Below are 26,743 nucleotides of genomic sequence, written 5' to 3' on the forward strand. Positions count from 1 at the left end.
CTAGATAAAAAGAAGAAGTAAGTTCTAACTCTCACTCTAATAACAATTATGACATGATCATTAAGAACATCAACTATTGTATGAAGAGACCTCAGGATTCCAAATTTTTATACTAAAATGTAGCACACATCCAGTTTTTAATGGGAAGGGAAACCACAATGTTCATGGATAATTTCTTTGCACAGGTGTGTGATTGCAAGGGGTTCGGGGCAGAGTTTTCAATGGAAGAATTATCAGACACACAATTCCCAATCTTTCTACATTTCTCAAAACTCCAGTTTCTTTATTGTTATAGACTTCTGGTGCCAATAATCTTCTTTACATATGTAGCAAGAGAGTTGTGTGAAGAACCTGGTACAATGACAAGGAATGTTGAGCTTTCCCTTAAAAGTAAATAAAGCAAGCTTCTAGTTCTCATGACTGCATAAAAGTTTGAATACAGAGACTACAAAATGGATAAATATTCAAGGATGGTACCTATCCCTGGAGAAGCCAGCATGGTGCAGTGCTTTGAGTGTTGGACTACAACTCTGAAGACCAGGGTTCAAATCTCTTATTTCCCATGGAAGACCACTGTGACCTTGGGCAAGTCACACTCCCTTGGCCTCAAAGGAAGGCAAAGGCAAACACCCTCTGGGAAAATCTTGCCAAGAAACCCCTATGATAAACTTGAAGGGATATAACAAGAACATAGTTCCTATATGATTTACAATCACTTTCCTCTAGTTATATACAGTACTTCCATCGTCTACCATATTTTTTTCTTGTATGCACTAACACTTTTTAAGATTACAAAACAGAATCCCATTTCTACAAAACTAAGAAGTTCTGTGGTTCGCTCAGCTGCTTCTGCAGCAAGAGAGTGTACAGGTAGTATGTACCACCACATAACCAGCCAGGGCTCTCCTACTTTCTTGCTTTGTTGTGTTGTGGAAACCTGCTCCAAGTATCAAAACCAAGATCTGAATATGGTGTATATCTTTATTACTTTATGGTGAAGCTAGTGTTTAACTGTTTTCTCAAACCACTTTTTCCATTTAACACAATACTATTCTATCATTTTGTCTCATTTCTGAGACAGAGTATATGAGGGTAGGTGGAGAAATATATAGATTTCTGCCAACAAGTACAGTTGGCCCTCTGCATTCGCGGCTTTGACACTCACAGTTTTTATTATTTGCAAGGTCATGGCTGTGTGTGCGAGCACTACTACTACAACTCCTTCCCAGGCTTTTCCCCACAGGAGAAAAGCCCAGGAGAAAGACAGCCAGGAAGGGTGCATGTGCCAACCCAGCCCCTTTTCTAGTAGGATAGCTGTCTTCTCCAGGCAGCTATCCCACCAGGAAAAGGGGGAGGATTGATCCCCCTGCCCCTTTCCCAGTAGGATAGCTGTCTGAGGAAGACAGCTATCCCACCGGGGAAGGGGCAGGGAGCCAGTTAGAGATGGGAGGGTGAGAGGAAGAAGAAGAGTTCACATGCCTGCTCCTCTTCTCTTGTCCACCCATCCCTTTAACTGGCTTCCGTGTGAGGGGTTATTCACGTTTTTGCCACATTCGCAGGAATCTTATTCCCCTAAGCCCCACAAATGTGGAGGGCCTACTGTATCCTGTTAGTAAATTTAATTAAACTTGACTGAAAGTATTTAGCACAATTCCAGAAAGGGGAAAGTATGCTTCAGTAGGTATTTGGAATCTGCTCATTTCAAACCAGGAAGACAAAAAGCAAAGCAGTCCTTTTGCAGATTTTTAGATGGGAGTTGTCTCTTGACTCAACAGAAGCATGTGTGGGTCAGTAGAATGAAACTTAACTTTCAAGAGAGGATTGAGATGGTTATAAAAGAAAAAATATCTATAAGTTACCATATGTACAAACTAGCCTAAGAGAAAAGCATCTCAAAGTTAAAACAAAAAACTGATGCGTGAAGGACACAAAGAAATCCTTATCTTTAAAGAGAAAGCAACCTTTGCTTATAGGAAATGCATCCTTACATCTGTTGCACTGTTATTGTTGTGTCCCTTCAAGTCAGTTCCGATTTATGGCAATCCCAAATTGAACCTGTCATGGGGTTTTCAGAGGCTGAGATAGTGACTCACCCAAGGTTGGTTTCTTCAGCCAAATGAGGGATTGAACCCTAATCTCCAGAGTTATAATCCAACACTCAAACCATTACATCACACTGGCTCTCCCTTACATCTGTACTCCAATTATATGTAAATATTTTTATAATATAGTGAAGAAGGTGCTATATTTGGACCATGAAGATTGCATCTTAAATTCCTCACTCTGTCATGATGTTTTAAGACTGATTTTTAGTAAGACAAGAGCTCTTACATGGAGTAATCCTAACTTTATTCATAACTAGACTATGTTTAGAATTTACTCCAAGCTAAGTGTCTAGAGGAGTACAGCCTTAAACTGCAATCCTAGAATGCACTGGACTAACTGTTGACTATGCTGCACTTTGCAGAATTATCCCCACACACACTTTGACTTTTCCACATTTTTTGTGTCACAACTTGGAATTGTAATTGATTTTACTGGCAATTTGACACTCTGAAGGCACAAAATACAGTCAGCCTTCCAGATCAAGGGATCCTGTATCTACAGATTCAACCATCCCAGCTTGAGAAAAAAAATAATATATATATATATATATATATATATATATATATAGAGAGAGAGAGAGAGAGAGAGAGAGAGAGAGAGTGTAAACCTTGATTTTATTATTTTATATAAGTGGCAACATTTTACTATATGATTGTATACAATGAGACTTCAGCATCCACTGATTTTAGTATCCACAGAGGGTCCTGGAACCAAATTCCAGTGGATTCCAAGAGCCCACTATATCTGTATCCGTACACTTGACACTGTGAAGGTAATCAACACTGTGAGGATATGAAATATTTTTATAATGGCCCAAAAGCTGAGTACACAAAAATAAAGTGAAACTTGTCGGTTGTATAAGCATTTTATTCCCTTTGCTGTGACACATCTAAATAAGCTATTTTGTGACCCACTGTTTCCAGAACTCTTCTTTGTGAAATTCCAGGGCCACATGATCTCAGATGAAATATATCTGTGTCTGGAAGGTTACAACATTTAGTGTAACACACATCTGAATAAACAGCATTACGAAGACAAAGGAACTATAAAAACAATACCAAGAGAAATTTGTTCAGAAGCACCAATCAGGGTTGGGTTATCAGAGCACTGTTAAATTAGTTAATACAAAATGGAAAGAATATGCATCAACTGCAGCTCCACTTAGAGAAGGCAATCCATCAAAACTCAGTAGTCAGATAAGGAGGCTGTTGGTGAGGCAACAAAGAGGCCAACTGTAACTCTAAAAGAGCTGAAAGATCCACAGCTCAGATAAGAGAAACAGCCATGGGACAACCAGCATCTGAATACTCTACAAAGTTGGTCTTTATGGAAGAGAGGCAGGGGGAAAAAACGTTACTGAAACAATCCCATATCCCATTTGGAATCTGCAAAGAGACACTAAGAGTCACAGCAAACATGCAGGAAAGGTTTCTCAGGTCTGGTAAAACCAAAATCGAACTTTTTCGCCTTGTTGCGAAATGCTGCATATGGCATAAAACCAACAGGGCACATTGCCTTGAAACTGCCATCAATGTGGTAAAGCATGCTGGTGGCAGCATCACCTTCAACTGAGACCAGGACACAGGATTGAAAACAATATGGATGAAGCCAAACATAGGATGGGTTGTCTGAGTCTGGATGTCACCTGGAATTGGGACAGTTTTTTTTACCTTTGAACAGAATGATTCTAAAGAGATTAACATTAGATGGTTTAAAACAAGAACTTGAATGTCTTAGCATGGTCCAGTGAAAGCCCAAACTTCAATCAGATGGCAACACATCCAAGTTACAGTATATTAACAGTGGCCATCCACACTGACAGTGGGGACCAGGAGCAATTTTGCCATGAAGAATGGACAAAAATGGGACAATCCACATAGAGCAAAGTGGATAGAGATTTACCCAAGAGGACTTTGTACTGCTACTAAAGGTGCTTCTATCAACTACTAACTCTGGTGGTTAATACTTATGCATCCAAGTTCCAGGTTGTTTTGGTATTAACTTCCATGCCGCAATAAATGTATTTTAACCTAAAGTGTTGAGCATGTTGCGTACATCGCATGGTAATTAAATCCAACTCAATTTCAGGTTGTAACACAATAGTATGTGGAAAAGCCAAAGAGAGGTGAATACTTTTTATGTGTAAGGAATTATGTTATACTGCAACTCAGAGATTACAAATGGGGTAGAGAGAGAAAAAATCCATTAACTCTTTGGAGTAAGAGCAAGAAAAAAATGTACTGTAATAAATAAGAGTTTAAAAGCCCAGTCAGCAAAAGGCTTCAGGGCAAAGAGTTAAAGATACAATGAAATAACCTCTTGTTTTTCACCACAACCTCCACTGCAGGAAGAAGGATTAAAGAAAAAATCTTCTTAGGCACCAAGTGTAGTGCTCTTTGACACTAAGGTTGCAACCTTTGGGAGTAAATCCCATTGAATCGAGAGTCATGTCTGAGTAGGCACTGCTCCCACTGCTAGTCTCCAAGAGTTCTATCTAACCAACCATGGGACTTTCTATTCCTCTCCTCTGCTGCTTCCCTCTACCCCACACCCCATCCATCATGCACCTCCCAAATCTACTCTGGAGTGTAATCCAATCCTTTGGCGCAGACCTGAGAGTGCAGAGTGTGCTTCAGTGCTAGGATATTGAGAAACTGTTCCTGCAAAAAGTCTTACAGTGAGTCAGATTATGGGTCTATTTAGTCACATCCTGTCAACTCAGACTGGCAGTCATGGCTCTCTAAGGCTTCAGGATTCTTTCCTAGTCCTTCCTGGAGATCCTTAGTATTCCCTGGTGGTTTCTCATCTAGGGACTAACTAAACCCAACCCTGCTTAGCTTTCAGAAACAGATAACTTCAAGTGTATACCGGGTTGTATGTTGATCTAAAGACCACAAGGCCTACCAGGGATTTGAATTTGCAGCCTCTGGATTCTTAGCAGGCTATCTTACCCTAGACAGCCATTCAGGCAAATAGGATTCAGTTCTCAACCTGTGCTCTTGCACAGATCATAGCCTTTTTGAGGTGCCTTCAGTAACAGTATTCTGAGTGGAAGTCAGCTTGGAAGTATTCAAATCTAAAATAAAATACTTACAGTGGTTTATAGTACCTTAATTGTAATGTAGTTTTTGAGTGATTTTGACATTTTTTCACTCCCTTTAACATGCAGATGTCCTGAAATGACAAAAGCAAGTTGATTTGGTTTTTTTAAAAAAAAACTTCTGAGCAAAAAGAAAAGTTAAATACTCCATTCTCCTACCACCCAGAATATACGGAATAAAGGCAAAAAAAAAAAACCCAAGTCTATCTCAGTAGGAATTTTAAAGCACCCACTCTTGTTTATGAAGCATAAGAACGTGCAAACGAAAGTATTAAAATAAATAAAATTATAAAAATAAGTCTTATTACTCCACGTAACTTCATCATCTTTTCCTTTTCATCTCTGGTTAAAGAACTATAATCAGCTCCAAAATAAATTATTATTATTATTATTATTATTATTATTATTATTATTATTCTACTCAAGCAATATTTACATGAGTGTCAACAGGAGTATGCAGTCCCTTTTAGAGACGATATAATACTACCAGATGTTACATGAAGGTTACTGAAACCTCTTTCCGTCTTTCATGGAAAGACTTGAAAAACTCCTGTTGGATCTTAAGACCCATAAACAGAAGGAAGCTAAAATAAAAAGAACAGCCAGTGTGACGTAGTGGTTTGAGCACTAGACTATGACTTTGGAGATCAGGGTTTGAATCCCAGCTCAGTCATGGAACCCCACTAGATGACCTTGGGCAAGTCACACTCTTTCAGCCTCAGAGGATGGCAAGGGCAATCCCCCTCTGAGGAAACATGCCAAGAAAACCCTGTGACAGGGTTGCCTTAGGGTTGCCATAAGTCAGAAATTGTTTGAAGGCACAATAACAACAACAAAAATGTAAAGGGGGTTATTTAAACTGTAACTTACCAGAATGCAGAAAATAATTTCCCCATTGATCACATTGATGATAAACTTCACATTGAGCAATTTCATTTTCATGATGGGGAAATGCAAGATCTATTCCACCAGTGTGGATATCCAAATGTCCTCCAAACACTAGACTGAAAAAATAATATTCAATAATTGGAGGGGGAGGGGGGAAAGGGGGGGCAAGCTGGACTGACCAGAAACACAGAAATGTTTATAACTACATGAATTAACAAGACTAATATATCCAAACTCCTGGTTGTGATGAACACCTAGGAGCCAAGGCTGGAATGGATTCAAAGCATTACAGCATCTGCCCACACTTATCATTTGCAACATATTAAACACATTTTTCTTGAAATTAGGTTTTTTGGATTAGAAAACTGCTTAAACATTTCCATGAGAAACTAAAGGACAGCATCCAATGTTCACATGCTTCATATATTTTCTTTTTTATTATCTGAGTAAATTATGCTTTTTTTAAAAAAATGAATTTATGCTATAGCACTGGTCAATCAAGAAGCTCTAGGTTTTGTGTACTAAAGCAGAATGCTCACAGCAGTTTATCAATATGCTTTGATGTCATGCTGAATAAGCATAAAGGGGAATGCATTAAAAAGTTGCAGAGTAAAGATATTCAAGAAAATCAGCTGGCTGGCACAATGCATTTTCAGGTTACAGTACAGTAACAGGAGTCAGGGTAAGACAATAAACTTCAGTTTGTCATACATATACACAAATATTATTTCCCTCTTTCAGGGACCACACAGACATTGGTACATTCCAAGATGGCACATGCAAAATATATCAGAAGTATTGTGGTTCAGTTTTATTTATTATGGTAAAAGTTAACATCAATGTATGCTTCTGAGCAAACTGTTTGGGACTCAAAACAACAGTGTGCAATGTGAAGGGAGTAGCTAAGATGGGAGATATAGGTGAATGGCTTCCTCTTCCATGTATTTGGAGAGACCATATAGATTTGAGCTATTTGCTTGGCTGCTGCAATATTTCTGTTTGCCTCTAGATGGCTCTACTCTTATCCTTAAATAGTTTAATATTAGCCCTAAAAATCTGAATCTTGCAACCAACTCCAGACAGTCATGGGATAAAGCATGAATACCTATGGAAGAATGGCTAAAATAGCCTAAAGACATCAGACCTTGGAAGCAAACAGGGTGAGTACTTGGATAGGAGATAGCCAATGAATACCAGGTGCTGTTGGCATCAGAGTAAGGAACTGGTAAGAAAATGATGTGTTAATAGAAATATTTTTTAAAGAAAGAGGAAGGAACTGACAAAATAACTTCTGAGTATTCCTTGCCTAAGAAAACCCTATGAAATTTTTGGGGTCACCGTAAGTCGACAGGTGACTTGAAGACACATACATAAACCTATGGAGGACTACAACTGTTTAATTGATATCACAGTCTTCAGTAGAAAAGACACTCAGTGAGTATCTGAAATCATTTTTACAGCAATCCCTGCTCCACAAAAAATGTGTATGTTGATCTGACTTGCACCTACCTCCTTTTTCTCTTGTCATTCTCCTCACTAAACATACCACCTTCATTTACTTGACCTGTTTTAAACTGTGTCATAGCCTGCTTCTCTTATTATTCTTTATGAGCCACATTTTTAAAGTATAAAGCAGAGAACTGAAGTCACTTTAAATGGGGTGTTGCAAAAAAAAAATCAGTCCAATCAGCTTGGCTGAACACATCAGGTATTGTTATATGTGCAAATACCACTAAGAAATCTGCCTGCCCGTTGCCTAGAAATTCCTTCCTTTCACCTTCGCCCTGTTCTTTCAATATAGATATATGAAATCCAAAAGAAACTGATTGCTTTGCTCAGCATTCATGGCCATGTGCCCTAGAAGTCTTCCTAAGCATTTCTCTGTTTCTAGAGTGGTGTAAAAAATCTCCTAGAAACACATTACAAACTATAGTTTATGGTTTGGTTTCAACACTGTGAGACGTGTCTCTCAAAACCAATAAGCACATTTCCTTATTGTTGTCATCTGTTGTTAGTCAGTTTACACCTGACTGTCGATTCCCAAAGGATACATACATACACAAAAGAGCATCAGTTGCATCTCCTTTGGATTTATGCAACACCTTATACATGGGGCTGCTTCTGAAAAGTGATCAGGCACTTCAGCAGGGCTATGGGTTGTTAACTAGAGCTGGCTAAAGGAAGCATATGATTCCCCTGTTGCAACAACTCCAATAGCTGTCAGTCTATTTCTGGGTGCAATTTAAAGTTCTGGCTATGGACTATAAAGCTCTATATGGCTTGTGTCCCAGGATATCAGAGGACTGTAACTTCCCATTTGAGCCTTAGGGTCCAGCATCTTGGAAGGCCTCATTTTGGTCCCACTGCCTTCACAGGCACATTTGGTAGGAACACAGACAAAGCCTTTCTTACTATTTGTGCTACTCCTTGTGAAGGAGGGCTAGGATGGTGTAGAGATTGTACTTATCCTTCTGCTGTCATCAATTGTGAGGACCTTCATTTATCACAACTACTTGCACCAAATGTAAGGGCCAGAAATGGTTGGAATTAAACTGCTTTTTAGAAAGAAAATATGAAGTAGGATTTTAAAAATAAAAAAGTTTTTTTAATAGCACATTCTACCACATATTTGGGAAGGGAAAAAAAACAAATAAAAAATTCCAGACCAGCTGACCTTGAGATGGTTGAACATTCAATGTGCCAGCCAGGCCTTCCTTTCCCCCAGGGTGAATCCCAGCACATCTCTGGAGGTTTGGCTGCCTTCCAAAGAGCAAAATCCTTCATGTGAGACTTATCACTATCAGCTGCCAATAACAAGAGGTGACACATGAATGAAGACAAAATTAAAAATGAAGCTATATCTACTGCATTTGCCAAAGCAAACTATAATGTGTTTTTCCTTATACTGAAAACACTTTGGTAAAGGAAGCAGTGTGCACCTTGCATACAAGTAATAACCTATGATGGCATATGTGTGAATGTGACAAACACCAGGCATGGAGGTAGCCAAGACATGTTGCATCAAGTTCTGAAATAATTTCTATGAAATCAGTACTCTAATATTCTATTCTGCTTTGTGGTGGTCATGGTTCAACTACTTTATTATCCCATTATAAAACTTAATGTGAAATTATCATTGCAATCTACACATATATTGAATATGATTTTGCATATGCATTCTGAGTAGGCAACAGGTGATGTATGTGGGGAGGAAATGTGATTTATACCAGTTACATTTCCTCCCTTACCCTAAAATGGCTTTTTAATAGACATACCTGATGAAGAAGCCTGTGAGATTTGAAAGTTTGCATAATATATTGTGCACTTTTGGTTGGTCTGATAAAAATTATCACTGCAATTTGTTTTTGTTTTTTTGAGTTATACCAACTCAGATTCAGAGTTTGCAAAATACACACACACACACACACACACACACTACATTTTGGAATACAACTCCCAGAATCTCTCCAAGCTGAGTAAGTCACTGTGGGAACTGTTCTCCAAAAAAAGTGTCTTTTCCAATTTCTGTTTAGACTGTCAATCCACCTAGCCAGCACTAGGTGACTATTTTAATTCCAGGCATTCAAACACTGTGCCATGGTCTCTTCCAAGGCATCTTTTACTCCAGATCAATTTAAGGCTGTATCTACACTGCAGCATTAATGCAGTTTAACACCACTTTAATTGCCATAACTCAATGCTATGGAATTCTGGAATTTGTAGTTTTGTGAGATATTTAGCCTTCTGTCAGAAAGCTTTGGTGCCGCAACAAACTACAAAACCCAGGATTCCATAGTATGTAGCCATCACAGTTAGAGCAGTGTCAAACTACATTAATTCTGCAGTGTGGCAGCAGACAAAGGTCCAAAACACACTGCAGTAATCCAGTTTGAGACCACTTTAACTGTCCTGACTCTGTGCTAGGGAATCCTGGGAATTGTAGTTTATTGTGGCCTCAGAACTCTCTGACAGAAAAGGCTAAACGTCAACTGTAATGATGTATGATAGACAGACTCAATGCTTTTTTTTCTCTTTCTTTCTCACTGTTATATTTTACTAAGTGATATTTGTATACGTATGTAATTCTTTTGTCTTATAATAATAAATAAATGGGGGGGGAATAGAAGACATCCAAAGGTAGCTGTGTTGGCCATATAACAAAGTACAATATCATCCAAAATCCACAAAACAATGACACCTTTATTGGGCCAACCAAAATGCATAATAAACATGTTGCAAGCTTAAAAGAAAAGAAAAGGCTAAACGTCTCACAAAACTACAGTTCCCAGAATTCCCTAGCATTGAGCCAGGGTAGTTAAAGCAGTCTCAAATTGGGTTATTGCTACAGTGTTTTGGACCTTAGACATCCTATATGGATTTAAAATTCTGACTTTTTAATAACTGCTTCTTTATGGAATGCTGGCAAGGAATTTTCCTTCTGCAAAGATTGACATGAGTGGTTCCCACACAAAAACTGACCAGTAGCCATGCATTACACCAGGGGTGAAGAAACTGAATTGTGCAAGCTTCATGCAATCTGTGAGTTTCTATAGCTCTATGCATCTCAAAAAAACAATTTCACCAGAAAATGAAATAGCTGGGCACCCAGCCAGCTGCATCCCTCAAATACCTATTTTGGCTCCCTTATCCATTTAAAGACCTGTATGGGTTTTTGTTTCCAGGACAGAAAGTGACTGACATGTTACTTCCAGTTTTGAAAAAAGACCTATATAGGCATAAAACAGGAGAGGGGGGAATATGCACCTAAATAGCCAATTAGAGGCGGAGAGCACTGCTACTGGTAAATGTTTAAAAATTTTGTTTTAAATTATTGTTTTAAAATTTGGGGGGGGGACGTTATTGGGAATCTGTCTATCCCATTGTTAACAGGATTGACTTCCTTTGTATGTACTGTAGCTTTTGTTTATAATATAGGAAAAGCCTAAAGAATACACTGTTTGTCTCAGGCATCTGTCAACTTGAATTAAAATATATCATACACCAGCAAATTTCAAATCTCTTCTAATTTCACTTAACTTCCAATTAGCACATTAAGCAGAGGCATTCAGATTCAATTCTACGTACTCATTAACATACCTGGTTCTTCTCGGTTATCAGGATATATATTTGCTAGCTTTCCATATCTGTCCCCCATAGAACGGACATCAAAATAAACATTACCTGTTGAAAGTAAACAGTTTGGTTGTATTATAAAGACAGGAGTTAATTTGGTCTATTGGCAAATGGCACAATCCATAAATTCTTCAACACTTACTCATTCAAGGCACCACACAACCTACTTGTGCCAGCAGCTGTGGGCATATGGTTCTTTTTCACGCATAAAACAACCAGGCCACTATGTTGGAACCTCTACTCAGACCAGAGCTTGAAAGTTATATGTATCCTAATTATATGTAATGAATCACTCTTGGGACATTCTATTTTTTTTTTAGCAAGGTTACAGTTACTTTACTGGTAACTCAAGCAACATTTCCAAGTCACTTATAAAAGCAGGAGTATGAATCTTATAGTCTTCTACATATGTTTGGACTGCAATACCCAGCATTCTTTACCTTTGCCTATGCTGTTTTAGGACTGCCCAGAGTTGGCAGTCCATCTATGGCAGGGGTGAGGAAGTCTATTTTCTGCCACTAAATGGCTCTATGAGTGTGTAGGGAATTTCCACCATGTCTGGAGGCCCCCTGTCCTCTGCAGAATTAAAAAATGGCAAAAAGAATTGCCCTCAAATTACCCTATATGTCTTAGGAGCATTTCCACTATGTTTTCCTATTTCCAGATCATAATAGGCATTTTTTTGAGTCTGGCAGTGAACAGGAAAGGATTTCCACTCAGTTCCTGTTGTTCAAAAAAAGGTATGCACTAGGCCTAAAATGGTCCAGTAAAGGCCAAAAATGTGGTGAAAATCTTCCTTAGGTTTCCTTGGGAACATTTGGAGACAAAAATTATTCTGATTTTTTTGCAGCAGCAGGTACAGCGAGGTGCAGCCTTTCAAAGTCATCTGTCAGCTAATGCAGCTGCATAGCTTTCCAATGATTGCCACTCTGATCCAATTTTGCCCACCCCATTTTAGAGTTACTGACTTTCTAAGGGTATTTCTGGAGGTATTTTAACAAAAATTCCCTAAGATTTTTTGCCACTTGCTTTTCAATTCTAGGGGAGTCCTTCCCCTGAAGTAATGGAATGTACAGCAATATATAGTACAAATGCAATGCAATTAGTAACTGTTTAAACACTGTTGTAAATAATCAAAACAAACAACTTTCTGAACAGTTCAACAAGGAATGGGAATTAATCACTTTGAAAAGTTATTCTTCTTTCCAAGTTCTGGTGAGATTGAACAGGGCAATCTGCTAGCTCCTCATTAGGAAATTATGGTTCAGAGGCACCTCATGCCTTCTACAACCAGCACAGATCAATATCAAGGCTGAGGGAAGTGAACTGCCCATGGGCCAAATGAGGAAGAGAGGAAGATCAGATCAGGACTATTGTGTTTCTTGAACATACTCCTAACAAGCATGAACATCAACTGTCAGCAGAAATCAAGATGAAATGCTACTCTGCAAAGTTCTGCTTTGTAAAATGAGCAATCAATGCATTTTTAAGTAAGAAATTATGTTCAAATGAATACCCAGTCCTATCTTTTGGACATGCAGGGGAGACAAAGAGACACATGTAATTTAATCAATAAACCAAAACCAACAATTCATATTGGAAACCGCATTGACTAATAATTTAGTACATTTGGAACTCTGAATCTACTCTCTGCTTTTTAAAAATCACCTCCACTTCAATCCAAAAGTCAGGATTTTAGATAGCCCAAAAACTATCACTTATGAACCATGTGGGTGAGAAAATGGACACTCAGTAACAATTTCTTTAATAATAATGCCTTGATCAGTAGAAATGCCAAGACGAAGCTTTAAAATGGTCCCTTGTGCCTGGAATTTCTGTTATTCCCAGCATCCTTGTCAGAGACATCTCCTGACTGAGGTCTTAAGCCTTGGTCAGGATTCAGTTTGGGAGGGTTGGAAAGAAGACAGAGAGGCAAAAACAAGTGGGAATCAAAGCAGACAAGACTGTGGTATAGCAAGGGGCAATGAAGGAAAAAGTGGCTGCTGTGGGTAAACGAGCAAAATTGCCAGCTGCCTCTCACTGCTTCCTTTGATATGGTCTGTCAACAATTTTACAAACTCAGTGAAGAAAAACAAGTCATTCCTGACTACGTGCAGTACAGTGCATTTGCTGTTCAACAGGTGGAGCAGATGTTGTCAAACTGAGGCAAAAACAGTAGCAAAAACAGCAAATCTGACATGCACATATATCACACATAACAACTGATTCTACAGTTTAAAAGACCTACCTTTTGAAGTTGCATAGCCATGTCCACTAGTAATGATCTTCTGTATAAAATAAATGATCTGAGGAATATTTTCAGTCACTCTCATATAGACTGTAGGAGGAAGAACCTTAAAAAAATAATGTTCTGTTATTACTCCAGATTGCACAGCTAAGCAATCCCTTTGATAGAAACAGTCAAATGTGTTGAAATACTTTGTTACCTTAAAATGCTACAAAAATCTTCATCAGGCTCAAGGGTACAAAATGCAGGGGACTGAGACAAAACAAGGCATTAAACCAGATGTTTTTTCCATGAGTTCTGAACTGCAAGCCCAGTTTCATGATGGAGAGTGCAAACATACTGATTTAGTAACTACCAGGTAGTGATTCTGGGATAAAGCAAAGGGTGAGCCTTATTTATGAAAACGTAAAGGCAAACAGTCTTCATACTATCAACACTGGAGGTTAATGTTGGGCTAATCAAGCAGATTATTAGAAGCATATTTAAGATATACCCAAACAACAATGTGTTTTTCTGTTTTTGTTTTTAAAATAACGCAGCAACTTGATAGTTGAATTTGGCAGAACATATTGTGTTCAGAACATATTGGTTGTATTGCACAGAGGGGCGGGATAAAAATACATTTTATATTATTATTATTATATTAGCAAAAAATGCCTAGCAAACCAAAGAAGGGGATTCCTACTGCCAAAACATCAATTTAAACAAACAAAACCACCTTTTCTTTTCAGAGCAACAATTTATCAGATTCAATGTCTGTACCTTTAAAGCAGCCATGTCTTGCTTAAAATCTTCCTCATAAAAACGGGCAAGAGACATTGGTGATATACCGATCTGTTTTTAAAAAAAGGAACACACTGGTAAATCACATATAAGATGGCTGATTGGTTAACTAACAGCTTACTGAGAGAGAGAAAAGGTACAAAATAAAACCAAGAAGCCTCATTAAATGCTCGCCTGAGGAGATACCAGTCCTACATGTCAAGGGGTGGGGACAGGAAGAACAAGTGATCTTTATTAAAAACAACCTTCATTTAAATTTTACTTGGATTTCAAGTATACCCTCAAATGTTGTAAAGCAGGAATAACAGGTGACAGCTTTCTTGTGCCATTGTAAGCAAATATATATATATATATATACACACACACACACACACACACACACACACACAACATGATCAGACATTTCTGAAAATACTTTATACTATTACATATTTCATTCAATGAGAAAAACGCATATAGTACTACACAACAGGTTGATCCAAAATGGGATGGTTAAACACACCCCATGTATTTTGACAGGAGTCTGAAAGGGGCAGGGAGGAATTATCCATTCAGAAGGATTTCACTCATTCTAATTTCATTTTGGCTATGTCACATCCGCACCCACAGGCCTATTCAGAGTGAGGTTCTGCACATGACCAAATCTGTCTCTATAATGACATGATATCATTATGCTGTCAATATAATCTTGGCCTGGGATCACCTCAGAAACAAACTTTTCTTTTAAGGAGTGCCAGCAGTTCAGATCAGGGAAACAAATAGCTGTTCAAAGCATATAAGATATTTGTGTGTGGTAGAAAACAAAGTGAATCTCCTCAGGGTACAAGAGCCACTACACAGTTAAACAGCTTAATCATTACATTTTAATATTTCCAGAATTCTTAGCATAAAATATACTTGACTTGCTTAGTATCTTACAAAAAACTCCATTGCAGAAAATAAAAAGATTGAATAATTGACTAAGATACATCAACAGAACTGGCTTAAATGAAGAAACAAGTAGGTAGAGAAGAATGTTCTGGCCCTGTGGTATCTAGGGCATGTAATGTTGTGCCACATAATGGGAAAATACCTTGAAATTTTCAACATGCTTTGAAACCAATTAGCTACTTTAGTCAAATCCTGATTTAATTGAGAAAGGTGATGGCCCTAGGAAGTGATCGTGCAACAACAACAACAACAACACACCCTCAAACTCATTACCTTGCTCTGGGTCTAGTACACATTTTCATTTATGTTAAAGGAAAATAAAAGGAAGGGACACAAAAGCAAATGGTCATTCTTCCAAGTATTCAAAAATTTTAGAACTTGTGCACAGATCAAGGAAGATCAGTTTCACTTTGTTGCCTAATCCAATGGATTTTATGCTAAACCAATTCAAAAATTACACCGCAAGCAGAACTATGAACTTACCTCATTGGCTCTCCTAATTATTTTGTCATCTATATCTGTAATTCCCATCACCATGACCACTTCCTTTCCAAACATCTGTGTCAATATTCTTCTAATTATATCAAACCTAACATAGGAGCTGTAAAAAAAAAGATGCATGTATGTTACTGCATTGATGGATACTGCATAATCCAACATTAAACTCTGGATCAGGTATTCTCAGCCTCTTTGAATGAGGAGACCTGCAACATGAGTGTGCTAGAAGTACAGAATCCTGTGGTACCTAAAAAGTTAATAGATTTATTGTAGCACAAATGTAAATCAGGGAAGGCCAGACTCCAAGCATACAACCAGAGCCTGGTACAAAAGGCACACACTTGGAATTGAACCATTCTGAGCCTAAAACCTAAACAGAATGCTACTCCCTATTTTTCTACACAAAAATCCACTACTCAGCTACCATAGGAGCACTCTGAGGTTTCAGGATATGAAGATCTAGATTGGGGGGTCATTTTACTACTATTGTTAAACAATTAAGACTCAGAACTCATTGTTGCTCTACCTTCTACACTCATATGCTTGACAGGAGAAGAGCCTTCTCCATCAGATCTGTGTATATATACAGGGAAGATGGAATTTGGATTCAACACACCTTCAGCAGGCCTACTGTCCACTCAGCATCTTTGCCAGATAGAGTTGTGCTTTGGCAGTTGGCAGAACAACTGTGCAATTTTAAAAATGTTGTTGCTGTGTGCTTCCAAGTCTTTTTTAAAAAAATCACAGTGACCCTAAGGCAGATCTATCATACGGTTTTCTTGGCAAGTTTCTTCAGAGGGAGTTTGCCATAGCCATCCTCTGAGGCTGAGAGGGTATGACTTGCCCAAGGTCACCCAGTGGGTTTTTATGCTCAAGTGGGGAATCAAACCCTGATCTCCAGAGTCATAGTCCAATATTCAAACCACTACACCATGCTGGCTCTCATTTTTTAATAGTTGATGCTAATAGTGTGCATTGTACACTGTATATGTTTACCTGGAACTCGAATATCCTATCTACCAAAGGAAGTGGATTATAATTCATGAAAGTTCATGTTGAAATAAATCTTAGCCTTAAAGGTGTCAGAAGGTGTCAGGTGTTGTTGTGCTAAAATGGGACAGGCCATGTGAGCAAACAAAATTGCTCTACTCTTCTTGGAGAAACATGCTGAATCAGATGTAAGTCCTATATAGTCCAGCACTCTGTTCACACAGCAGCCAATGGCATGCCTGTGGGAAGGCTACAAGGGGACATAACTGCAAGGGCATTTCTCTGCAAGCTTTCCAGCAATTTCTGCTAATGATAATAATCGGAGCCCTGGTGGCGCAGTGGTTAAATGCCTGTACTGCAGCCATTCACTCAAAACCACAAGGTTGCGAGTTCAAGACCAGCAAAAGGGCCCAAGCTCGACTCAGGCTTGCATCCTTCCGAGGTTGCTAAAATGAGTACCCAGACTGTTGGGGGCAAATTAGCTTACTTGCTAATTAGCTTACTTGCTGTTCACCGCTATGATCTTTGGAATAGCAGTATATAAATAAAACAAATTATTAAAAAACAAATTAAATTAAATTATAATACAGAAGTATAGTGTCTCTGGCAGAAGAGAGGAGCAACACATAAATGCACACATCATGACAATAGCTGCCAAGTATCCCACCCTCCAATCCCCCTTTAAAGCCCTTAAAATTGGGAGTCATTACAATATTTCATGGTAGCAAATTCCACAGTTAAATTAAACATTATATGGGGTTATAACATGGGTTGGCTTTAAGATAAGAGACAGAAATGCTGGAGCTAAGCGTATTTTTGCTTGTGAAGTCCTAGTGCAAAAAACTCTACATAATCCTTCCACCAGGGTTAATGCATATTTTAGATCTCAGAAAGAGATCTTCTTCATGTGGGGCTGACAATCTTCTACCTTCTCTTTTATGCCTCAGTTGGATTTATCTAGGTACTGTTGTTATGTGCCTTTCTATCAATTCTGACTTACAGTAAGAGATGCTATAATAGGGTTGTTTTGCCAATATTTATTCGGAGGAGGTATGCCACTCCAAAGAGAATTTTATGCTTTCAGCCTTCCTTTTAAGCTGAGTGTGAATGGCCCAAGGTTACGCATGAGTGTTCATGGCTGAGCACATATTCATCTAACTACACTTACTTGTAAGTTATACTTTTCAGTTCAATAAAGTCCTGCTCTGTGTTGAAATAGGCAGATCTCTTACAAAGTTAATATTCTGCACTACAACTCTCATTTGCCCACAGCCAGCATGGCCAGCAACCATGTTGTTGGTAGATTTCTTATTTTAAAAAAATTAATTCCTCTAAAGTCTGAAAGACTTATTTTTATGAATATAGGCAACCCCATATGCTAATAGACTAAGAGCTGTATTAGATTCTCTGTCTAGCCTAGTTGCTAGGATATGCATGTCAATAAAAATAAGCAAAGCATAAAAACATACCAAGCATGTCCAAGGTGTGCATGGTCATACACAGTTGGTCCACAACTATACCTATTAATAACAAGAACAACAAAAAATCATATCAACACTGATTGACAGAAGAAAGATGGCAGTAAATGGTGGTTTGCAAAGGGGTACTTTGAAGAGGCACTTGGGAGGTTCACAAGTCCAACAGTCCATGCTGAACATTGCTTATACAGTATTGTGTCCAAGATGCAATGCTACAACTACAAACTATCCAGAAATAGATGGCTGATGGTCTCAGAGCCTACTTTAGGTCTCATTTGGAACATAATTCTTTCACAGAAGCCTCTCTGACTTTTGGGCCACTGTGGCCCTCTAGGTATCTTTGGACTACCCTGCCCATAATCTCTCACACTGGCTATATTGACTAGGGCTGGTGCAAGTTGTGAGTTAAAGGAAAAAATAAATAAAATTCCTGATGCATCACAAATGCCCACCCCAGCCTAAATCTTCCTGTCCTTGCCTGATTTCTACTTTGAAGAAATAGCCAAAAGCTGACTCTCCCTATAGCTGGGTTCACTTCTCAGCCCCTAGCCATATTCTCTTGATCTGGGCCTTCCTTCTACTTGATCATCATTCACGATCCCTACTTGGGTGTATTCTGCACTGGTGTTTCTTAAATTATCTGATGGGTGGCAAGCTTCCCTCCCAACACACAAACACAATGTCAGAGACCCACAACACATTTGTGCCATTGGCTACAAACTATTTCTTGGACAGTCTTCACAGACCACCACTTTGAGTAGCACAGCTCTTGCTACATTTCTTCAAAGTCCAACCTATGGCAACCCTACCAAAGGGATTCCTTGACAAAATTTGTTCAGAGGTGGTTTGTCACTGCCTTCCTCTTGAGGCTGAGAAGGTGTGACTTGTCCAAGGTCACCCAGACACGGTTCTTATAGCCAAATAGGAATTTTGACCCTGGTCACCCAGAGTCCCAGTCCAATGTTCAAACATCACATTGGCTCAGCTCTCCCCTACCCTGCCATTTTAGCATTTAGACAGCATCTCCTATTCAACTTACTTATCTTCAGTTTTTAACAACCAGGAACGATTATGCAGTTACTTGTGGTTGTTAATATTTAGCTAGCTTCACAACATACAGCCACCTCTTCTGACAAGGTTCTTTCACTTTGACATACAGTCTAACAACCAGAAACTCGGCAGATGAGGTCCTCTACCCTTAGAGCACCCTCACTGCCAAAAAGACTCCCACCTGTTGTTGTTGTTGTTGTTTCAGCGTTGGCACTATGACTCTGGAGAGAAGGGTTCGACTCCCGCTGGGTGACATTGGGGAAGTCACACTCTCTCAGCCTCAGATGGCAATGGCAAACCCACTCTGAAGAAACTTGCCAAGAAACCCCTGTGATGAAACTGCCTTGGCATTGCCATAATTCGGAAATGACTTCACAGCATATACAACAACAACAAAGAGGAGGCCTGAGTCAGTCTGATGTCATTGTTTGAACCTTGGACCAAGACTTTGGGAGCAGGGTAACCAGATGTCCTCCTTTTCCAAGACCTGCCCAGGAAAAATTCCCAAAAGTCCTGTTTTGACCATGACTCAGAAGCATGAATTTACATTTATAGTAGTGTTATTCCTATATTATATATGTCCTCCTTTCTGGAACATAGGACATCCAGTCACCATGTCTGGAAGACCAGGGTTGAGATACTTATTCTGCCATGGGAACCCACTGGGTGATCCCTTGGGCAAGTCACACCTTCTCAGCCTCAGAGGAAAGCCATGGCAAGCCAAATGTGAACCAATTTTGTCAAGGCATCCCTTCAGTAGGGCTCCTGTAAGTTGGAGTGGACTCTTTTAAGGCACCTAACAAGAGCTGTGTGTGCGACTCAAAAGCAGAAACACACCCAAGCAAAAGCAGAGGTCTCCCTGTCCCTAAACACTGACATCCCAGAATAAATAACAACAACAATAATAATCATAGTATTAATAATAATATTATTATTACATTTAAAATACAGAATATTATGTGTGTATGTATATATATATATATATATATACACACGCACACACATACACATGCCCCTTTACCTTTTTAATAATATTTATAATTTATACTATTTATAATACAGAACATATAATATATAATACTGTATTTATATATATAATATCTATACATTTAGCTTTCTATTACTATGAACTTGTAATACATACTAATATATAATAATTATATATTATATACAATATTTATTATATATAGACACCTTTAGCTTTAAAATAATATTTATAATTTATACTATTTATATTATTGTTGTTGTTGTTATAATTTTCTTACATCCTGCCTTTCTCCCAATATAGAGACTCAAGGTATAACATATTATATAATACTTTACCTTTTAAATAAGAACTTATAAGACATAACATTATATATACACACGCACACACAGTACACACCTTTAACTTTTTAATAATATGTATAATTTATACTATTTATATTACTGTTGTTGTTGTTTTATATCCTGCCCCTCTCCCAATATAGGGACTCAAGGCATAACATATAATACATAATACTGTATATATATTATCTATATCTTTACTTTTTTAATAATAAGAACTTATAATAAATAACACACCATTACCTTTTAATAATATTTATAATTTATATTATTTATACTATTTATACTATTTATATTATTATTATTATTATTATTTTCCTATATCCTGCACTTCTCCCAATATAGTGTGTGTGTACACGCACACACAGTCACATTATTAATATGTTATTGGAGGAAAGGTGGGATATAAGAAAATAATAATAATAATAATAATAATAATAATATAAATAGTATAAATTATACATATTATTAAAAAGGTAAAGGTGTGTACTGTGTGTGTGTGTGTATATATATATATTGTATTATAAGTTCTTATTATTAAAACGGTAAAGGTAAATACCTTATCTTTTTAATAAGAATTTATAATACATAATAATATATATTACATATAATATATATATATATATATATATATATGGGGTTGTTGTGGTTTAGACGCCCATTCGAATATCAATCCTTGAAACAAGCAAACAAGCAAGCAAGCATAGAAGCCTATTTGATCTCCCTGTTTACCAAGTGACCACCTGGGGGTTCCCCAGGACGAGGGGCTCCTTGCTCCTGCTGAGGCTGTTGTAGGTCTGGAGGCCGGTCTCCTGGCCCTTGGGCTTCACCCACTTCGACCCAGGGACCGCGGCGCCGATAGCGCTGCAGCACTGGCTCTCCCTCCTGCGCCAAACCCGCTTCCATCCCGCTACAGAAGCCCATCCGCACTGCCGGAGACTTAAGCGTTGCATCATCACCACCACCATGAGCTAGAGCCAGAGCTGCATAGCCCGGCGGCAGCAGCAGCAGCAGCAGCAGCAGCGGGGCCTGGAACTGGAAGGGAGGGAAGAAGGAGGAGGCGGACCAGGGCCAGCTCGGGCTCCTCCTGCTGCTTCCAGCGTGACTGGGAGGAGGAGGAGGAGGAAGGGAAGGAGGCCTCACAGCCCTGGCCGACTGTAGGAACAGCCTCCGCGGTGGTAGCTACAGCCAGAGCCTGGCCTCAGGAGAAGGAGGAGGGCCTTCACTGGAGCCTCCTCTTCCTCCTCCTCCGACCTCCGAGGCCGCCTTCTCTTCCCCCATTTCTGCTTCCCAAGCCTTATCCAAGGTGCCTCAGCACAGATAATAACAATCACAAGGCCAACTCCATCATAGAATCACAGAGTTGGAAGAGACCCCAAGGGCCCTGATCCAGTCCAACCCCATTCTGCCATGCAGGAACTCTCCATTAAAGCATCCCCTGTGACAGATGGCCATCCAGCCTCTGCTTAAGGAAGACTCCACCACTCTCCAAGGAAGAGTTCCCTTACTCTCAGGAAGTTCCTCCTAATGTTGAGCTGGAATCTCTTTCCCTGTAGCTTGCATCTATTGTTCTGGGTCCTAGTCTCTGGAGCAGCAGAAAACAAGCTTGCTCCATCATCGATAAGCCATCCTTTCAAATATTTAAACAGGGATATTTAAATAGGGATCAAGTGTGTTTTGGACACTTGTTGTGTGCCTTCCTTTCCAACTTGTGGCAGGTTTCTTCAGAAAGGGAGTTTGCTATGACCATCCTTAGGCCGAGAGAGTGTGGGAATGGGAATAGGATTGCAGTCTGCATCTGTGAGAAACCATGTTTAGGAATGGAGGTTTTTCTATGTACTCTTTTGGAGATTGGTCAGAACTCTGAAGCAGTCCCATTCATTTGTGAAGTCAAAGGTTTTCATGGCCAGCATCCATAGTTTTTTGTGGGTTTTTCGGGCTCTGAGGCCATGTTCTAGAAGAGCTTATTCCTTATGTTTCGCCAGCATCTTCACAGAAGGTTGGCATGGAAGAGAGTGATATATATATATACACACACACACACAGTGAGACCCTTGTTATCTGCTGGGGTTTGGTTCCACAACACACACACACACCCTGTGGATAACGAAATCCATGGATGCTCAAGTCCCATTCAATCCAATGGCATAACATAATGGTGTCCCTTATATAAAATGGAAAATCAAGGTTTGCTGTTTGGAATTTATGATTTTTCTTAATCTTTTCAAGCCCGTGGATGCTTGAATCCGTGGGTAAAAAATCCATGGATGAGGAGGGTTGATTGTATATACTGTTGGTTGAGAGGAGATTATTTGCATGTTAATCTGTGTATTCTGCTGTTGAATGGCAAGACCTTCAACAACAAAACAACACACAGATTAACATGCCAATAGCTTCCTCTCAACCAACAGCATATACATACCCTACTCTCTTCCATGCCAGTATTCTCTTCCATGCCAGTATGCCAGTTACAGATGCAGGCAAAACGTCAAGAATAAACCCTTGCAGAACACGGCCTCATAGCCCAACCCCCCCCCCCCCGAAAAAAACTATAGTCCTATTCATATTGACTGAGAAGTTAGACCTATTCAATTATAGTGTGCTATAAAACTTAACATGCTGTGTATTTGAACAGGATTGTGACCTCAAACTAAATTTAAGCTCTGAATTCACTCAAGTCCTTCATAATTTTTGCAATGCTTATTTCGACCCTACTAATAATAATTCCATCCCAGAGAGAGGACCTAAACATGCTTACTTGGGAATAAATCCCATCAAACTGAAAGGCTGCAGTCCTAAACGCTCTGAGAGTGGTGTATAAATACTCCAAATAAACAAATAAATGTTTGCTAGGGAGGAAACGGCATTTAGAGCTAGACTAAGACATGCTGGGCCCTTAAGCTATATCAGTTTTAAGAAGCCCCATAGTATTTACCCAAAATATTTGAGTCTCAACATTTTGGGTTCCAAAAAAAAGAGAAAGAGAGAGATTTGGGGGCCCTTCCTAATCGGAGACTGTAAAGTCTAGCTTATATTGGTTATAAATCCAGACTGGTTCCACTAAATACATTGGGACTAATCTCTGAGCAAACATGCATATAGATGGCTGTGCAGTTAAACTTGTTTAGAAATGGGCCACAGAGCAGTTGCTTTTTCTGGTCGATTGCATCCAAAAGTTGGCTGAAAATGCCTAGTCCTTTCTGTGACTAGTTCACAGAATCCTCTTGATTTTGTTTTCACTGTATCATGAAGTCTTTATGGGATTGTCTTTCAACTGTTTGCCCATCATGGGGTTTTACTGCATCTCCAGATGCATTTCAATCTGCAAATCTGCATTTCATAAGTATTTTTCTTTTACAGTTAGAGTAATGCACTATTAGACCCTATTCAGTTCAAGGATCCTAAATCACAAGTGCAATAAAGCACTTTAATTATCATGCTGGAATACCCCCCACTTTATTAATGGGTATTATTGTTGTTTATAAGTCCAACTTATTTTATTAAATGCCGTCACATCTACAGCTTAGCGCAAAAGATGACGCTACTCCCCTGCCCTTCCAGATGATGGTCTACACTGCTCTGCAACCAGATTGTGGGACAGACACCCATGGTCCAGAAGAGGTTCACCTTCAGCACTTATCCAATTTAAAGAAGCCCTTGGCTAAAATTCGAAAATCACCTTTTGCCTCAGCCAAAGCTTTGCCAGGTACCTTCAAGTTCAATGAGACTCACTCTCAGGCAGATGTGATCCAGTTCTACTTCTTTCTTTTATGTGCTTTTGCCTCCTTGTATCTATATTTTATTAAAATTAAGTGCTGAAAACTGAGAGACCCAGCTAATGGAAATCATGGAGACACATTGCTGAAAGGGACCATCAGGACCATCTAATTCAACTCCTTGTCTTTCAGGAAAACAGACAGCACTCTTGAAAGATGGCCAGCCAATCTCCAGATAGAGGCCAGTCAACCTCCATTTAAAAACCAAAGGAGAGGCAGTTTGTTCCCAAGTCAGCAAACTTTTAGCATCAATTTAAATTCATTGATTCATGTTATAATTTCCGGAGTCATAGAGATCTAATTCCAACATCAGTGCTAGTCAAAGTGGTGGTACCTGGTGCATTTCCAGGAAAGAAAGAAACCATTGGAGCTGATGTCTATGGCACACTGAGAAAAATAATAATTGTTGGTTGCCCACATCAATAGCCTGAGAAGCATTATTCTACAATGACATCCCTTCACATATTTAAATATAGCTATCGTGTTACCACCCAGGAGTTTACCACAGGGTTTTTTCCCGTGCAGAAACGGGATTTAAAACAGGGAAATCCTGCAAAAGCGGGATCATTTTCACACATCACATATGAACGCGTACTGAAAGTGGAAAAATCCCACAAATGTAGGATCGTTTTCACACAATATCATGGGCACTGAGCATTAATGCAAAAATAAACCACACAGAAAGTGGACAACATTGACTGCTTTTTTATTTTTATTTTTTTACTTTCAGGAGAATCCCAAAGGTAAAAAGCAGTCGATTTTGTCCACTTTCTGTGCAGTTTATTCTTGCATTAATGCTCAATGCCCATGATGTCATGTGAAAACGATCCAGTTTTTGTGGGAATTTTCCTAGATTTAAATCCCGTTTTTGCATGGGATTTAGACACTTAGCCTTTCGTGTGATAAACTTCTCAGTCTTCTCTTTTCCAAACTAAACATCACCATATCCCAAAGCCTTTCCTGAGAGAGCTTTGTTTCTAGACATTTTATCATCTTGGTTGGCTACCTCTGATCATGTTCCAGCTTGTCAATACACATGTCCCTCCATATTCGCTAGGGTTAGGAGCACAAGACCCCTGTGAATATGGAAAAAACACAAATAACAAAAACACCATGTTTTTACCCGAGAGGACACTTCTCTAGGAATCTCTAGGTTCTCCAGTGCAACTCTGTGGCCAATTTCCGACAGACACTGACCATGGGAACTGGAGGAGCTACAAATGCCTAGTAGAGTGTTCTCTCTAGAAATCTCTAGGTCTTTCTGTGCAACTTTTAATTAAAATTGACCACAGAGTTGCACTGGAAGACCTAGATATTCCTGGAGAGAACATAAATCCACAAATACTCAAATCCGCAAATATCAAAGCCGCAAATATGGAGGGATGAGTGTATTGTTCTTGAACTGTGGTGCCCAGAGCTGATCACACAGTATCCCAAGTCAAGTCTGACAAAAGTAGAATAACGGGGAATAAAGAGTGGAATCGTTTTTAGTGTAATAAAGTATAAACCATTTCAAGGCAACACTTAAATAAATAGGATTTATTTACCCCAATCTGTTCAAATGAGAAAAGGCCTTCCTTTCCCTGATCAGTATAGGACAGATTTGCTTGTTGTTGTTTGGTGCCTTCAAGTCATTTCCAACTTATGGCAACCCTACAGTGAACCTATCATAGGGTTTTCTTGGCAACATTTGTTCAGAGGAAGTTTGCCATTGCCTTTCTCTGAGGCTGAGAGAGTGTGACTTGCCTAAGGTCAGCCAGTGGATTTCATGTCTATCATAAACAGGGCTATCATATCACCTCTTAACCTTCTTTTCTCCAGGCTAAACATCCCCAGCTCCCTAGGTCTTTCCTCAGAGGACATGGTTTCCAGACCCTTCACCATTTTAGTTGCCCTCCTTGGACACGGTCCAGTTTCTCAATGACCTTTTTGAATTGTGGTGCCCAGAACTGGACACAATATTCCAGGTGGGGCCTGAACAAAGCAGAATAGTATGGCACTATTACTTCCCTTGATCTAGACACTATACTTTTATTGATGCAACCTAAAATTGCATTAGCCTTGTTAGCTGCCTCATCACACTGTTGACTCATGTTCAACTTATGGTCTACTTGGACTCCTAGATCCCTTTCACATGGAGTCTTGTTCAGCCAGGTGTCCCCCATCCTATATCTGTGCATTTCATTTTTTCACCCTAAGTGCAGTACAGCGCGCCCGCGCCATACGCGGGCGCACCATACACGGCCTTGAGCATACGCACTCAAGCTGCGGGGCATGCGCGGGGCGGAAGGGCCGGCGCATCCCATTCAATTGAATGGGCGCGCGCGCCCGTTGCGCCCTGCGCGCACCTGCGCTGCCGCGCACGAGCCCTATTGTTTCCAATGGGGCTCGAGCATAGGCGGAATTCGCCTTACGCGGAGGGATCCGGAACGGATCC

General features: G+C 39.4%; 1 protein-coding gene across 3 annotated transcripts in view; it reads right to left on the reverse strand.

Moving 5' to 3' along the window:
- The window catches only part of LOC149319204 (putative cysteine--tRNA ligase, mitochondrial), a 40,870-nt gene extending 19,366 nt beyond the window's left edge, over positions 1-21,504 (reverse strand). For all 3 annotated transcript variants that reach the window (XM_089511264.1, XM_089511261.1, XM_089511262.1), the window contains exons 1-9: positions 21,263-21,504; positions 18,146-18,196; positions 15,672-15,789; positions 14,238-14,309; positions 13,476-13,581; positions 11,192-11,275; positions 8,769-8,898; positions 6,077-6,210; positions 5,216-5,280 (exon numbers count right to left, since the gene is read on the reverse strand). In XM_089511264.1, coding sequence (XP_089367390.1) covers positions 5,216-5,280; positions 6,077-6,210; positions 8,769-8,898; positions 11,192-11,275; positions 13,476-13,581; positions 14,238-14,309; positions 15,672-15,789; positions 18,146-18,196; positions 21,263-21,498 — 996 coding nt within the window. In that variant the 5' untranslated portion in view covers positions 21,499-21,504. The remainder of the gene's footprint in view (positions 1-5,215; positions 5,281-6,076; positions 6,211-8,768; positions 8,899-11,191; positions 11,276-13,475; positions 13,582-14,237; positions 14,310-15,671; positions 15,790-18,145; positions 18,197-21,262) is intronic.
- Between the last annotated feature and the right edge of the window lie 5,239 nt (positions 21,505-26,743).

Source organism: Sceloporus occidentalis, unplaced genomic scaffold, assembly GCF_023333645.1.
Source record: "Sceloporus occidentalis isolate IW3139 unplaced genomic scaffold, rSceOcc1.0.p SCAF_2, whole genome shotgun sequence".
NCBI lineage: Eukaryota > Metazoa > Chordata > Lepidosauria > Squamata > Phrynosomatidae > Sceloporus > Sceloporus occidentalis.